Here is a 16,331-nt window from a genome sequence, read left to right on the forward strand (position 1 = left end):
CACTCACTCAGCTCCAGCCTCCCGGCCCCCCTGCCCTGCACACTGCAGGCCTCCTGTCTCAGGCCTCTGTGCTCGCTGAGCCATCTGCCTGGGACCCTCCTCCCCCAGCCCTCAGCAAGGTTCAAGGCTTCACATCCCTCACCTGTTCCCTCAGTTACCCTCCTAGTGGGCCTCGCCTGGCTGCACACCCATGCCCCCAGCCTGACACCCCAAACCCTGGCTCTGTCTCTACAGTATTCCTTACCACTGATCCAGTCAGTGCCCGTGATAGTTACTTCTCCTGTTTACTGCCTCCCCCACCACCACATGGATGGAAATACCATGATGGGAGAGGTTCTGTGTAGTTTCTTCCTCATGAGCCCAGGGGAATGGGGCTCAATTACTATGTGGTGACTGAATGACGATATGCAATCAGAAAAATAGAGCAGACTGCTCAGATATGCTGCTTTGTTTTGTTTCATTCTGTTTTAAGTCGATTCCACACCCAGTGCGGAGCCCAATGCACAGCTTGAACTCATGATCCTGAGATCAAGACCTGAGCTGAGATCTGGAGTCGGACACTTAACCGACTGAGACATCCAGGTGACCCAGGAAATGCTGCTTTTAACAAGGCATATGTGATGCCGTATCTCACGTTATTATTATTATAGGTGAAATTTCCACGTGTAGCATTGTCCTATTTATTTATGTAATAAACTGAAAAGGGGGCATAGGAAAACAACTGGGAAAAATTACTCAAATTTGTAGCTTCAAACCAGACAAGCAGAGAATGTTAGGTAACAGAAGTCAAGACTGAGGCTTTCCGCAAAGTGCTGGGATGGTCCAAAACAAGATAAAATGGAGCTTAAATAAAAGCACAGTCCTACTGTTAAATTTATTTCTAAAAGTCTGTAGACAAATACGTTTCCTTGGTTTTCCTCACTTTACTGACGTTTCCTTCTTAATTTCCTTTGTGAACTTTTCCATGTCTTCGGCACGAAACAACTGGAGTGTCCAGAATTCAGTTCTCACAACTTTTTTTTTCTGTAGACAAACACCCTGAGTGATGTCTTTCGTCCCAGGTCACTGTCTCTGTGCCACAGACCCCATATACATCTATGTCTCTCTATGGCCTTTCCTCTCGGCTCCACACTAGAAGCACTGGCTTTCTAAATATCTCCAATTTGATGTCTGATAACTCCAATTTCACTTGTTCAAGACTAATGTACTGAGTTCCCAGCCTTGCTCCCCCACTTTCGTCCTGCTGTCTCCCCAACAGTAGTAGAGAGAGACTTCATTCTGTCAGTGCTCAGACCAAACATACTGGGAGTCGTTACTGATCCTGTCCTCACACCACAGAGAAGCCATGAGTGAAGCCTGTGAGCTCTTCCTTCTCAGTACGCCACACATCTGATTACACTTCCCCATGACAGCCCTCACTCTGGTCATCATCGTCCCCTACCTGCACACCCAGACTCCCACTGGGTTGTCTCAGTCCACACGTACCCCCATGTATGCTCCCAGTCCAGCAGCTATCGTGACCTAAAAGTTCCCAAATGTTCTCAGAATTCAACCCACACCTGTACAGTGCATCACGAGGCCTTGAAACCCCCCCTCTTTTACCCCACCCCCGTCCCCCACTGCCTCGCATTACTGCGTCTGCTCCAGCCATGTTGGCCTACCTCAGGGCTTTTGTAGCAGCTGTCGCCTCCTCTTGGATGATTTTCTTATTCCCTTATGTTCCTGCTCAAATACCAACTTATCAAATAAACTCCCCTGACCAGGGATCCCTGGGTGGCGCAGCAGTTTAGCGCCTGCCTTTGGCCCAGGGCGCGATCCTGGAGACCCGGGATCGAATCCCACGTCGGGCTCCTGGTGCATGGAGCCTGCTTCTCCCTCTGCCTATGTCTCTGCCTCTCTCTCTCTCTCTGTGACTATCATAAATAAATAAAAATTAAAAAAAATTTAAAAACCTCCCCTGACCACCTGAGGTATATAATAAGCCAGTAAGTCCACTCCAGACTTACCACCACTCTCTAGAACTTACCAGCTTGATTCTTCTATGCATTTATCCTAGAACTTAGCATTGCCTGATATGTATAAATCAAAAAAAATTTTCAACTGTCAACCACACCCTTGCATACTGTGAGAACCAAAACACTATTTTGCTCACCACTATATCCCCAGCACCTAGACAACAATGTCTGGCACATAATTAATTAATCAATTAAGATCTGTTGATTGAATGGCAAGTAAGGAGGAAGACAGGGAGAGAGAGAGGGAAGAGAGGGAGGAAGGGTATAAGACTTAATTGACTTAATATAAAAAAATCTTAAATTTGCTAAAGGATTAGTAAGCAGAAATGTTGGATAATAATAATTTCTTTAAAAAGTGAATTCTCCCTTAAAACTGTATTATAGATACATTGTTTCCAAGGAGTTATCTGTCCTGCCTTATGTTACCAGGGTCAGGCCACAACAGGTCTGTAATGTCATGTCACAGCTGCCACCTTCTAAAAATGTATTGATAATGGATATTTTGTCCAGAGAATGTCAACCTAGATGCTAAGGAGGCATTTGGGGGGAAATATTTTAAAAGTAGGTTATACTCCACTGGGAAAGAGGGGACATAATTCCTCTATTTATTTAGAGAGATCTCATATGGAGTATGGTGTATAGTTTCTTTCTTTCTTTTTCTTTCTTCCTTCCTTCCTTCCTTCCTTCCTTCCTTCCTTCCTTCCTTCCTTCCCTTTTTTTTTTGAGTTGCTACAAAAGTCAAAAACTATACAAATTAGAAAAGAAAAAAAAAAGGAAAAACCCATGACAATTAAGGAGAAGTGGTTAGGTTCTTTTTTTTTTTAATAAATTAATTTTTTATTGGTGTTCAATTTACCAACATACAGAATAACACCCAGTGCTCATCCCGTCAAGTGTCCCCCTCAGTGCCCGTCACCCATTCACCCCCACCCCCCACCCTCCTCCCTCTCCACCACCCCTAGTTCATTTCCCAGAGTTAGGAGTCTTTATGTTCTGTCTCCCTTTCTGATATTTCCCACACATTTCTTCTCCCTTCCCTTATATTTCCTTTCACTATTATTCATATTCCCCAAATGAATGAGAACATACACTGTTTGTCCTTCTCCGATTGACTTACTTCACTCAGCAAAATACCCTCCAGTTCCATCCACGTTGAAGCAAATGGTGGGTATTTGTCGTTTCTAATGGCTGAGTAATATTCCATTGTACACATAAACCACATCTTCTTTACCCATTCATCTTTCGATGGGCACCGAGGCTCCTTCCACAGTTTGGCTATTGTGGACATGGCTGCTAGAAACATCGGGGTGCAGGTGTCCCGGCGTTTCATTGCATCTGAATCTTTGGGGTAAATCCCAACAGTGCAATTGCTGGGTCGTAGGGCAGGTCTATTTTTAATTCTTTGAGGAACCTCCACACAGTTTTCCAGAGTGGCTGCACCAGTTCACATTCCCACCAACAGTGCAGGAGGGCTCCCTTTCTCCACATCCTCTCCAACATTTGTTGTTTCCTGCCTTGTTAATTTTCCCCATTCTCACTGGTGTGAGGTGGTATCTCATTGTGGTTTTGATTTGTATTTCCCTGATGGCAAGTGATGCAGAGCATTTTCTCATGTGCATGTTGGCCATGTCTATGTCTTCCTCTGAGATTTCTCTTTATGTCTTTTGCCCATTTCATGATTGGATTGTTTGTTTCTTTGCTGTTGAGTTTAATAAGTTCTTTATAGATTTTGGAAACTAGCCCTTTATCTGATATGTTAAGTGGTTAGGTTCTAAACGAAAAAGTATCTTACAAAACTCAGAACTGTCTGTGGGTGCAACAACTGCCCTCACAAAGAACATGATTTTTGACAATGGACGTTCCCCAAACAGCCCTGTGGCCAATCACTGTCTACCAAAAGGTTGCACTACATATTTCTAAACCGTAATTTCAATTTAAAACAGTGGTGTACTATTATAGAAAGGAAATTCTGTGTATCAGTCTTAAAAACCCTGATGATATGGATTATATTCAGAAAAAAATATTTTAAAGATCTTGGCAACTATTCCATTATTCTATTATTATCTATTATCTACCTCTTCTATTACCAGTTCATGTGTATAGTATTTCTCAACTGAAGATATACTTTCTCAAAATGTGGCATAAAATACCAGAACCTTTATAAAATAACAGCAAAAAGAATAATCTCTATGTATAGTCTTGTCATCATTTCTAATGGCCTTAAAAATAGTATGTGGTACTGTGTGAACACACAACATCTCTTCTCTCTTCACCCAAAAATAAGGTGCTGGCATACTGAGAATGATGTGGCAATGTCATTATCTGAATCCGAGATGTCTTGCAGCAATATTTTGTGTGGCTAAAATATACAGAAATGTATTCACTAAAAAAGTCCACTCTTCATCTATACAACTGTTCCACCCAAATGTAACCTAAGTTTATATTTAAAGAAGCGGGATGCAATTGCAGAATTGGTTATAACACTGTGGTACAAAACCTTTGTATGTGAGGACACTGGAGGCAAAGAGTGTTCTGGCAAACAGCTGAGTAGAGCTTGAACATACTGACATAAGCAAGTTATCAGAAGCACAATTCTAATCTTTGTTGTCAATACAATAAAATGTCAGGAAAACATGTGGATTGGTGAAAAACACCTCTTTGGGGCATACCTTTCACCATCTCCTTCAAAAACAACACTGAAATCTAAAATTTCTTCAGAATTGTCAGTGTTAAATTGAGGTTAGGCATCTCTTGTACTTTGGGTGAAAGAACAAAAGGGACTATTGATGAGTAAATTGTAGATTTCTCCCCACCGCCCCTGATTGGTGAGGTGCATGGTGCTACTTCAGATTCTAGATGGCTGCTCTGCTGATAGCAACATTGTAGGATCTTGTGACTCTGCCTGAGTGTGCCTGTTAGAACCCCCTCATTAGTCTTTGCTGTACTCCCAGTGGCTGCAAAACTTCCAGGCTGCCCCCTTGAGCCCCCAATACACACAGAAGCACTCAGACTTGGGAAATTTTTTGGGTGTGAGCCCCATTCAGAATGGAGGTCTCCAGTAAAACTGAGATTTACAGAAACCTTAAGAATCTGTAAAGGCTGCTACGGACAGAAGGAATTTTGTCCAGTCTCCAGCAATGGCCCTGGTCCTTCTAGAGTTCTTCAGATAATCAAAAATCAAGGAATATACCTGTATACGTGATCCTATGAACATTACTTCAGTTTATATTTTATTAATAGTGATGTCTTACCTGAGACTGTATCAAATGCAATCCCAACTGATTATTTTCAATATTCCACGTTCAAGGTCTTTATTGTATACGGAATATACAATTCAAATATTTTTCATATGTAATTATTTCTAACTTTGTAGTACTAAGCACAGTTTGGTAAATGCTTTCAGTACTCATGCCCCATAAGCTTTTAAGTTTGGTAAGTCTTTCTTAAAAGTTAACACTAAGTAATTTCTCTTGGACATGAAAACAGTGCATTTAAGACTTCTAAAAGTACTGAGGAATGTCATGTTTTGAATACACAAGCAGTCACCTTTTGTTCTCCTGCAAACAAGATGCAGGAACTCAAAGGCAGGGGCGGAGGAGAGCTGCTCAGTGGGGGAGCGAGTGTGAGGCAGAGGTTCCTGCTCCTTGGCTGGAGCAGCCCAATGCCGTGTTGGGAATGCTGGTGTCAGTGTTTGGCTTCTCCTACAATTTTTCAAGAGAAGCCAGAAATCCAGTCTTTACATGCAGTCTCTCAATTTCTAACGTTGGCAACTCATTCAGAAAACCCCATAAGCATGTGCAGCCCAGACAAAAGGCAGCTGTTAGCTGTGCTCACTTTGGGGGCCTCCACTTTGCAATGGCTCTCCGTCCTGACTGCTCGTCCTGACTGCTCATACTAATGAGTGATGCTCTGGAGCAGACCCTCAGGGTTTGCCATTATTTTTCTAATACTTTAACATGTGAGAGCAATGAGGAAATGTATGAAAGTATTTATTTCCTATCCTGTGGTGGCAGAAATTATGTTCACATTACTTACCCGGCTGACTTCCTTAGGAGCCGATTCATCTGGTGGAAGGAAAAGGAAAGGAAAAACACAATTAGAAACTCTTGAGTAAATTCTGAAATATAGACTATATCACTCACTCTCAATAAACTGGAAGGCTGTTTTGCTATGCTCTCTCTTACAAAATCTAAGAATTTGGCTTAAAAAATTCTATCAAGTAAAGGTTAAACATAATAGAGTTAGATATACAAATAAAATTTGGAAGCAAATGAAATACCACAACAATTCACAGGCCATTCACAGAAGTTCTGAATGGGAACATCTGCAAATAATATTCTAAATGACACAACCACACGGATATCACAAGTGACCATGAACATCTGTGCTGCTGGGGTTAATTACAGCAATTCTTATTTACTGGAGTAAGACATGTCCCTGCATGGCAGCCTGGTCAAGGCACGAAAGACACCTGTCAGCAGGACAGCTTTGACCTGTGAGTCCTGGGCATTGTGGGGCTGCCTGTAGCAGCTTGTTAGCAGCATCTCCCATAAAGCGAGACTGATGGATGGATGTCACCTGGCCTAAGTCGACCCTCCAAGGAGATCTCGCTGCGGGGCAGGCCACATGAAACAGTACGCTTATGTGACCAACAGGGTACAAGAAAAAACTGGCCAAGGCTCCACCCTTGGTCACTGGTTTTGAACCAAAGCATATTTATGTGGCCTTTACAGGCAGCACCTGCACTGGGCCGCTCCAGAGCCCTCAACGGGAGGCAGCCTTTAATATAATGCTAGTGCTATCCTGTGTCTCCTTCACTAATCAAATAATCAAATCCTATCTGACTACCACTATCAGCGCACACCGAACATGCCCCCAGACCTCATGTGTTCTGTGTTCCTCCAAAGCACCATCTAATTTATCATGACACTGACAACATGTCCCACAAGTTCAAATGGCTGTGACTCTCCTTCCTCTTTCAATATCCGCATTAACTGCTGAGTCCTGTTTCTTTTATTCTAATCTTTCTCCAATCTGCTGCCTGCCAACATTTCTACACATAACACCACGTCTAGTGCCAAGTCACATTTTAACCAGCAGCCTCCAGACTGGTTGCTGGATCCAGTATCTGCCCTGGCAACCACCACACACACACACACACACACACACACATACGTGCATGCAAACACATGCACATTCGCATGCACACACACGCATACATCTGTCCTGTCCCTCAGAGGCTCCAGAACCTAAAGGAAACTAGATTTAAAAACTGGTTGTGGGGATCCCTGGGTGGCGCAGCGGTTTGGCGCCTGCCTTTGGCCCAGGGCGCGATCCTGGAGACCCGGGATCGAATCCCACGTCGGGCTCCCGGTGCATGGAGCCTGCTTCTCCCTCTGCCTGCTTGTGTCTCTGCCTCTCTCTCTCTCTCTGTGACTATCATAAATAAATAAAAATTAAAAAAAAATAAAAAATAAAAACTGGTTCTGTAAATGACTTTGCCTGGAGCCTTTCCGAAATTACCAAGCTTGGGACTACTGGATAGTAGATGCTCAATAAATAGTCCCTATTGTTTGGCATGACTGTATTAATACACGCTTGCTTAAATATGTTCATCTGATTGCTCCCTAGTGACTTCAGCACTGCATCTGACCCCTTCAGAATGTCCCTAAGCATGTCAGAGGAAAAGCACTTAACTCTGCCCTCCACACTGAAGTCACATCACAGCAGAATTTCATCTACTCAATTCCCAACGCTTCACCCTTCCCAAACACCCCCAGAGGGGGGACTATGTGATTTAGTCACTACAACAAATGTATTAACAGATTCTAAAGCTACAGAGGTTTATATGTTCTTAACTTTTCTCTAAGAAATGCAGTGAGCACGGTCAGATGTCCCAGTGGATGAAGAAGCACATAACGAAAAGCAGCAATTGTGCGAACAGGTTTACTATCAGGAGTGAATGGTACTCAGGGCTGTGGCACTTAGGGGCCTCCCACTTTCACAGTCTTCCTCAGATCTGAATGCTGGATCACGGGAAAAAGAATCTCAATGTCCAGATGTCTATAAATGCATGTACCCTTTGTTTTTTCCTTTAGTTTTGCGAGATGTTTCTCAAAACTTGACGCTTGAGTGTGCATTAAGGTAACTCTACCAGTACGTATTTATACACATTGAAGGTGTACCGTCTATGAAATCCTCCAAGGGATTTTTTTCCTCATGAGCTGTTCTTCCCAAGGCTTTAAAAAAAATTATTAAAATGATGTTGAGATTGAAGAGGTTTTCTTCTTTTTTTTCTCTTATTAAATAAATTTCTTTTTCACAGTCATAGACATTTCCTCTCTGGAATTGGTTTTTGTTTTCTTGTTTATTCATCCCACCAGAATGTGAGCTCCGTGAGAATAGGGATACATGCCTGGCATATAATGATTCCATAGTACATATTTGTTGAATAAACAAATGTTAATTGAACCTCTAAAGCTGCATAAAAATTAGTGTCTGCTGTTGTGAACATTTTTGTTACTAATTTGATGCTCATGAATTATTCAAAATCTTGCATACATGGCAATTTCTTACTTTTCCATAATCCCCAACACCTTTCATTTTAAAGCAAACTTCATGGCTGAGCTGTGTGAAATATGGTTTCAACAATCCAGTCCTGACTGTGTGTTGGAAGTACAGAGACATTTCAGTCATGGGTTCTTAGAAGGAGACATTCTTAGCACTGGGCTCTTAACCTGGAATTACTAGATGATTTGCAAGGACTTATGAACCACATGAGGAGAATGGGATGATCTTTCTGTTCTGTTAATTTGAAAATGTCTTTATGGAAAAAATTGTTTTTCAGAATCAAATTATTTTGTCAGGATATTAAGTCAAAATTAAGTACTTATAAATCTTTAAATCTGTGCATATATTTGTACTTTTATTTTTGTGATCACTTTAGATCATGCTTTGATATGAAATGGGATTTCAGGGATGAATCCAAATATAGTTAGAACATAAAGGAATTTATACTCTGATGGCTGATTTGAAGTTCTATGGCTGCTTATCATGGTCTTTGCTCTGTGTTTAGTTTTGTGGCATTATTACTCTATGTTCCAAGAATGTGTTTTGAACAACTTCTACTTTTTAAATTGATCAATCGTTTCCTTGAAGTTTAACATACACTTTTACTAAATCTTCCATGGACAAGTTTAATTTCAGCACTTATTCTGCAGTATAAGAAGGGAAGTTCAAGATGTCACATACTGATACTGTGCCTCCAAAGAAAAAAGGAAGGACTTCACTGTGTCTCTGTCCCATAAAACTGTCCACTCACTTCACTTTGAGGGTTTTGCAGGTGTTCTAATATACCTAAATGGAGCATATCTGTTGCCTCATTATGGAAAATACTTATTTCCCAAGAAAATTAACTAACTAGGCATTTTTTAACATACAATTGACTGTTGAACAACATGGGTTTGAACTGAACGGATCCACTTATACATGGGATTTTTTTTGACAAATATACTACAGTACTGTAAATGTATTTTCTCTTACAGTTTTCTTAATATTTTCTGTTCTCTGGCATATTGCAAGACTACCATACATACATTAACATACAAAATGAGTTAATCTACTGTTTATGTTATTAGTATGGTTTTTTTCTGGTCAACAGGAGGCTATTAGCTAAGTTTGGGGGAGCCAAAGGTTACATGTAGATTTTTGACTGTGGTGGTGGGGGGCAGGTCAGCACCCCTAAGTGCTGTGGTGTTCTGTTCAAGGGTCAATTGTACTTCTATCTCCTAGGAGGTGGCATGGCTCTGTTCAGCCTCCTCCAACCATTCCTGCATTCTGCAGGAGCTGTGGAGCTTGTCTAAAGACAGCTGTCTTCTTACAATGCACTCTTAATGATTCAATTCCCAAATAGTCATCAAACATGTAATACATGTCAGATACTGAATAAATGTCTCAGTTGGCCCAATCAGTTTGAAGGGAAGGACTTAAATTTCATGGTTCTGAGAGAACCACAAGCATAATGACTGGCCCTAGCGTATCAATCATGAGGGGAGTCAGCCTGAAATCAGCTGACCTTGAAGCCTGGTCAACCTAGGGGCTCCTACATATGTGAGAGTTAATTTACCTATTTATTTAGCTGATTTTAGGAGGTCAAACTAAAAACACCTCAAAAAAGCATGAAGGAATGTTAACAAGATGTTACTAGAACATTACTTTTATAACACTAATTTAACACAGTTACTTAAAATAAAAGCTCCAGAAAGTTCTTCCATTCCTACCAAAAAATAAACAAATTCCTTTGCTAAGGATTTAAGTCCTCACAGTTTGGTTCTGCTCTGTTTTTCCAACTGGAGTATACAGCACATGGGACTCCCCTCCCACTCCAGTAAGACTGGTCTTTCTAGAGTTCCAAGCATGTTTTGCTAACTCTTAACTCAAAATCTCCGTATCTTCAAACAGTAATTACTGAGTATCTACTAAAAGCCTGGCACTACTCTAGGTGCCTACAATATATCTCAGACCAAAAGAAAAAGACAATAATCCTGTCCTCATGAAGCTTTATTTTAAAGGCAGAAGGGTGTCCGTAAACATGATAAAACACTAAATTATGCAGGAAGTTCTCAGGGCTCAATGCCTTAAAGTGGGAAACAAAGGGGCACACGTTAGGAAGCACTGGAGAGCAGGTTAGGGAGGGGAGTGGCGGAGGTAGGGGGCCAGAAAGCAGAAAGGAGTGGGCAGAGTGGGCCTCCTCCAGGTGTTGAGCTACGAAAACAGCTACCTGAGGAAAGTGTCTTCCAACCAGAGGGATCAGCCTGAGCAAAGACCCTGAGACCTGAGCATCCCTGCTGTTTCTTGTCAAAGTTTCAGGAATTAGCTCAGCTTGCATTGTGCTCATGTCTCTCCCCATTCAATCTGAATTACATTCTGTCTTCTGTTGATAGCTAGACACACGTGGGTGACTTAACTTCTTGACTGAATAAAAGTTCTTGAAGACAAGAGACATCTAATATTTCTTTCCCATTACTGAAGAAAAAAGGCATTCCAAAAAATGATTCTTGAATGATTAAGATACAGATAAGAATGCTTCTGCATGCAGGGTATTTTTCTTCAGATGTCACCAGAGTGGTAAAACACTAGAGGATCATCGCTTTTGCCCGTGGTCTGTAACTTCTTAGTGTGACTCATAAGGACACCAATCACATTGCTTTCTCTCTTAATTTTTTAACAGTAAACGCCAGGCAGAAATGGAAGAACATAAGCCATGTAATCAAGAACTTAAGCACCAGGTTAGCTGGTTTGTGACAATAAACCCTCTACTTTGCAGAGTCACTAATGAGGAAATATGAAATAAGCTATAAATTTCTGGCTAATTGAAAGGTATAAAGAACTATATACTTGTAATATTCCTGGTCAAAAAAACAAAGGGGGAGGGATCCCTGGGTGGTGCAGCGGTTTGGCGCCTGCCTTTGGCCCAGGGCGCGATCCTGGAGACCCGGGATCGAATCCCACATCGGGCTCCCGGTGCATGGAGCCTGCTTCTCCCTCTGCCTGTGTCTCTGCCTCTCTCTCTCTCTCTCTGTGACTATCCTAAGTAAATAAAAATTAAAAAAAAAAAAATACATTCTTAAAAAAAAAAAAGGGGGGGGGAGAGGAATATCTAAGTCCACAAGCTGTAGCATAAGAAAGGAAAAGGTGTTATTTTTTCCTTGAAGGACTATAATGATTTTTAATAACTCGGAAAATCATGTTTTCTAGCATAGGCTATTGTAGTCTATTCTTTTGTACTTAATTCTACATAAACAGAACGAGACCGTTCCTATTGAGAGTTAGTCTATGAAGCTTTCCAATTCTATAAATTAAAAGCCATCAGGCTTAAAATGGTATACTGAGAAGTACAGGTGTTTTTCTATACATATAAAATGTAATAATTTACAAAGTAGTTTCCTTATATTTTATTTTGTAGATATGAGGATTAGGAATATGTGTATGGTAAATAAGAGCTGTACATATAAGATGATAGAGTTCCTCTCTTATAGCTAACAGAAAATAGGGTAGCCCGGGTGGTTCAGTGTTTAGCGCCGCCTTCAGCCCAGGGTGTGATCCTGGAGACCCGGGATCGAGTCCCACGTCGGGCTCCCTACATGGAGCTTGCTTTTCCCTCTGCCTGTGTCTCTGCCTCTCTCTCTCTCTCTCTCTCTTTCTCTAATAAATAAATAAACTGTTTAAAAAAAATAATATACATATGTCCGATTTCACTTATCGAGGCCGCAGAAGCAAAGCTCAAGAAAGGTATCATGACACAATCACCACGTTTTTTTCATTCTTTTGTACATAGTATAGAACTTATTAGTTCTAAGTGACCAAGAACTGTGTTGAGTCCATGATTGAACTTTTGTGTCCTAATCATTATCTGGATTGGCAAAATGCTTGTGAGTAAATTGAACTAACTTTAAAGTTCGCCATCAGAGAAATCTGAGTGAACCCATCCCAGACTTTACATTAAAATGCAGTAATGTTTTAGGTTGATTTTAATTTCTCAATTGATACTATCTGGGCTATTAAAATATATGAACAATTCTATCACCCTGACAGGAGAAACAGGAGAAAGTTTATTAAATGTAAACTCTCTGTTAACATTTGCGAAATTATACAGTCTTAACATGGGAAATCTGTACTAAATAATGCCTTCCAAAATTCATAGTTTCAGGTGGCTAAGAAGCTGTAAGCTACTAAGAAATTTTAGAAATTATAAATAAAGAATTATTGACCTTTCCTAAAACTCTTACAATGTTTATGCATTTTAGGAATGCTCTTTATTTTGTTGCCTCAATATTGAGGATGTGGATGAGAAATCCAAAAGCTTACCTGTCTTATTTATAAAAATGATAAGGGCTTAGTATCAAAGTCTATACCGTCTGGGAGTTTTCTGAGGATGGAAACTGTCCCAGCTGTACTGCTCACTTCCCTACTCCCAAGATTCTCTGGAGTACATGAGATTCCACACAATATACGTATGTCAACAGAGATCAGAACTGAAAACTGAAAATTGTACAAAATCCTGGCACTAAATAGATGATAAACCTCAAAAACTCAGAAAAAGGTTTAAACTTTGCTGACTCAATCATATTTTGAATTGCAATCACAATATTAATAAATAAGTTGGAAATGTTTTGCTAAAGTTTTTAGCTGTCTGCAAAACTCCATTTTTAAAACTAAGGTTCAAGTGACTCTTGGGTCTGCCATGGCCTACTTCCTACCAACTTCATTTTCACATTTTTGGACTTCTACTCGAAAGCTGTTCAAAGGAAAAGATAAAGGACTTTATTAAGTTTCTACCAAGTTGCTTCATGTTCACTCCACCCACCCTGCAGTAGACAGAGGGAGTTTAGAATTCCGCCATTTCTTTTTAGTTTGTCCATATAAGGAAAATGGCAAGACTTTTGAAGAGTCTCACTTTATTAAAAAATAAAAATTCTCAACGCCTGAAGAAAGGTGAGGATTGTGAGTGGTTCTCTTCTGCTTCAGAGCAGCCGGCTGGCAGCACAGGAAGCCTGTTTGGGGACGGGGTCTGCTGGGGCCAAAGGGAGCCACGTGGTCTCAGCACAGAGAGTGAGTGAGGGTGGCCCGGTGTGAGGTACACTTACACCAGAGAACTGCTTATCCTCTAGCAATGTGTTCATTTATGTTGCACACAGGTCTTCTTTAGTAGTGATACCAGCCCAAGAAGTAAAACAAACCAGGCAGACGCTAGTGTTCCTGAGGCATTAACACAAAATACTCAAAATGAAAAATGAATTTAATCATCCACAATTTTCAACAAATTGGCTCTTTCTTGTTACCACAGTCCTACTCCTTCAACATGTCTAGTATCACTTACGAAAAGTATGACTTCTAGATAATTCTGTATTAAAAGATTTTTAATTTGAAAGTAATAGCAGTTTACAGCAATGAATCATTGAATGCTTACTTTCCCTTTGTCTGAAGTTTGATATGGATAATATTCGCTACAGTATGAAAATACTATGCCACTTTTGCTCATTAAGAATTAACTGCTACAGAAACTGTCTTCCAGTCATAAGTAGAAAACCAGACAAAATACATGAAACAAAAGCTTTTAGACACTGGTCAGCAGGCAGTTCCACACTGTAATCCCAGAGATAAAACATCTGAAAAGAACTTCAACGCTTATTCAGGATAAAAGCTCACAGGGAAATAGGAATTTAAGGGCATCTATAAGAAGCCTACAGCTGCCGCCATACCTGATGGTGAAAGATGAAATCCTTCCCCTTAAGATATGGAGTAAGTAAGAATATTTACTTCATTCCTATGCAACATCATACTAGAGGTTCTAGCCAGCAAAATAAGACAAAAAAGAGTGTGTGGGGCTGCATGTATCTAGATAGACACACACATATAAACTTACAAGTTAAATAAAATTTATATTACATATAATATCAATATTATATGTATGGTATAGATTGGATTAGACAGAAAAAATAACACTCTTTATTCATATGATAGCTTGGGTTGGAAGTCCTAAGGAATTTACCAAAAAACACACTAGGAATGTAAGTAAGTGAATTTAGTAAGGTCACAAGATGCATGATTAGAAAAAATCCAAGTACCAAATAGAGAAGCATACTGTTTATACAATACAAATGACCCAGAAAAGCCAAGTCAATTCTGAAAACTACAGAGGCTGTAGAAGTTGCACTCCATTCCAAAAGTCTCTACAGTGACATCAATCAAAGCTGTGGGACTTCTCTGCATGTCCCAGCAGCACTAGTCCCTTGTCTATTTGATGACAGGCATCTTCACAGGTGTGAGGTAAAATAACACTGTAGTTTTCTATTTGCATTTCCCTGATGGTAAGGGATATTAACATTCTATACTTTATACATGATTTTATTTGTCAATTATACCTCAACAGAGCTGAAACAAAAATAAAATACCTTGATGGTACCAACATAACGACAGTCGGTGAGCCGAAATAGAGAATCCAGGAATAGACGTATGCATATATGTGATTTTTCAACAGAAGTAACAAAGTTATTCACTGGAGAAGGGATTATCTTTCTAACAAATGGTGTTGGAATAAATGGATATTCATACGGAAAAAAAAATCAAAATCAAAATTCAACCCTTCCCTCACACCACATATAAAAGTTTACTTGAAATGAATCAAATGAAACTGCTCTAGCAATAGGCTGTCAGGGGTTCAGTGAGAGTTTCATGTAAGACTGGCTCAGGCAGCACCAGCTAGAGTCCATATGGAGCCCTGACAGACGGGTGAGAGCCCCTGTCTCACATCCATCATGAATGAAAAGGCTCTGAGTCATGTTAGCCTGAGCAGTGGGTTCAACAGAATCCAGAAGAGAACATGAAAAGGCCAAAGGCTAGTCACATCACTACCAGAATGTTTTCTAAGTGTCCCTAAGTGCCTAACTGTCTGATAGAAGAAAGGAATTTGGAAGAAGCTGTCCAAGACTAGAACTCTTAAATAAACACTTTGGAAAACAGTTTGGCACCTTCTGAAATCCTTGTCCTAGGTATTTATTTAAGACCAAGTATGCAAAACACCAAGAGTCCAAGAAACACCAAGTTAATGCAAACAAAAACAAAGTAAATATTAGAGTAGAAGTGACTGAAACCTTTATTGCTAAGATTATACATTTTCTATGATGAGTAGGAAATGTAATCCATGAGCAAGATGAGATCATATAAAATTATAGATTCTTTTATATAATCAAGTCAATCTTATTACTGTATTTAGAAAAAGCTAAAGAATCATCATGAAATTCATTACTCTTTAGCATCCCTTCATCAAAATCATTTATAAAAGTGAGTTAAACATTTATCTTCAGAAAAGTTTGTTGAGTTAAAAAGCACTATAACTGTGTTTTCCTGGAAATTGGTAAAAGAGCTGATTGTGGAATAATTCCAGAATCGTACCAAGTAGAGATTGGTTGAACAAGGATAGCCAAGAAGAAATAATTTTTTAGAATGTTATTTTGGAAAATTTGAGAAAATAACCACTGAACAGAGACAAGAAATCTTATTCTTGAATTAAAATGCATTAAAGACCAATATTATGATGTCTTTCAATTAACATTATAAAAATTAACTGAGAATAGCCATAGTATCTATCCAGAACTTAAAAATAAATTATACCATTATTTATCTGAGATAAATGATTACATAGTTTTCCTCTCTACTAAGATCCTGGGCCAATATACTTGAGGTCTCTAAACAAACTGGCTATAGTTCTGGAGCACAGATAGAACAGTGACCAGTTTGTTGAGGTTTCAAATCCAA

At 39.9% G+C, this 16,331-nt stretch overlaps 1 protein-coding gene across 1 annotated transcript in view; it reads right to left on the minus strand.

The window, feature by feature from the left end:
* The window catches only part of PDE10A (phosphodiesterase 10A), a 301,470-nt gene that overhangs the window by 115,069 nt on the left and 170,070 nt on the right, over nucleotides 1-16,331 (minus strand). Inside the window, exon 3 of the mRNA XM_055311551.1 lies at nucleotides 6,051-6,079. Within this exon, the coding sequence (XP_055167526.1) occupies nucleotides 6,051-6,079 (29 nt within the window). The remainder of the gene's footprint in view (nucleotides 1-6,050; nucleotides 6,080-16,331) is intronic.

This window comes from Nyctereutes procyonoides, unplaced genomic scaffold (assembly GCF_905146905.1).
Source record: "Nyctereutes procyonoides isolate TBG_1078 unplaced genomic scaffold, NYPRO_anot_genome, whole genome shotgun sequence".
NCBI classification, from domain to species: Eukaryota; Metazoa; Chordata; class Mammalia; order Carnivora; family Canidae; genus Nyctereutes; species Nyctereutes procyonoides.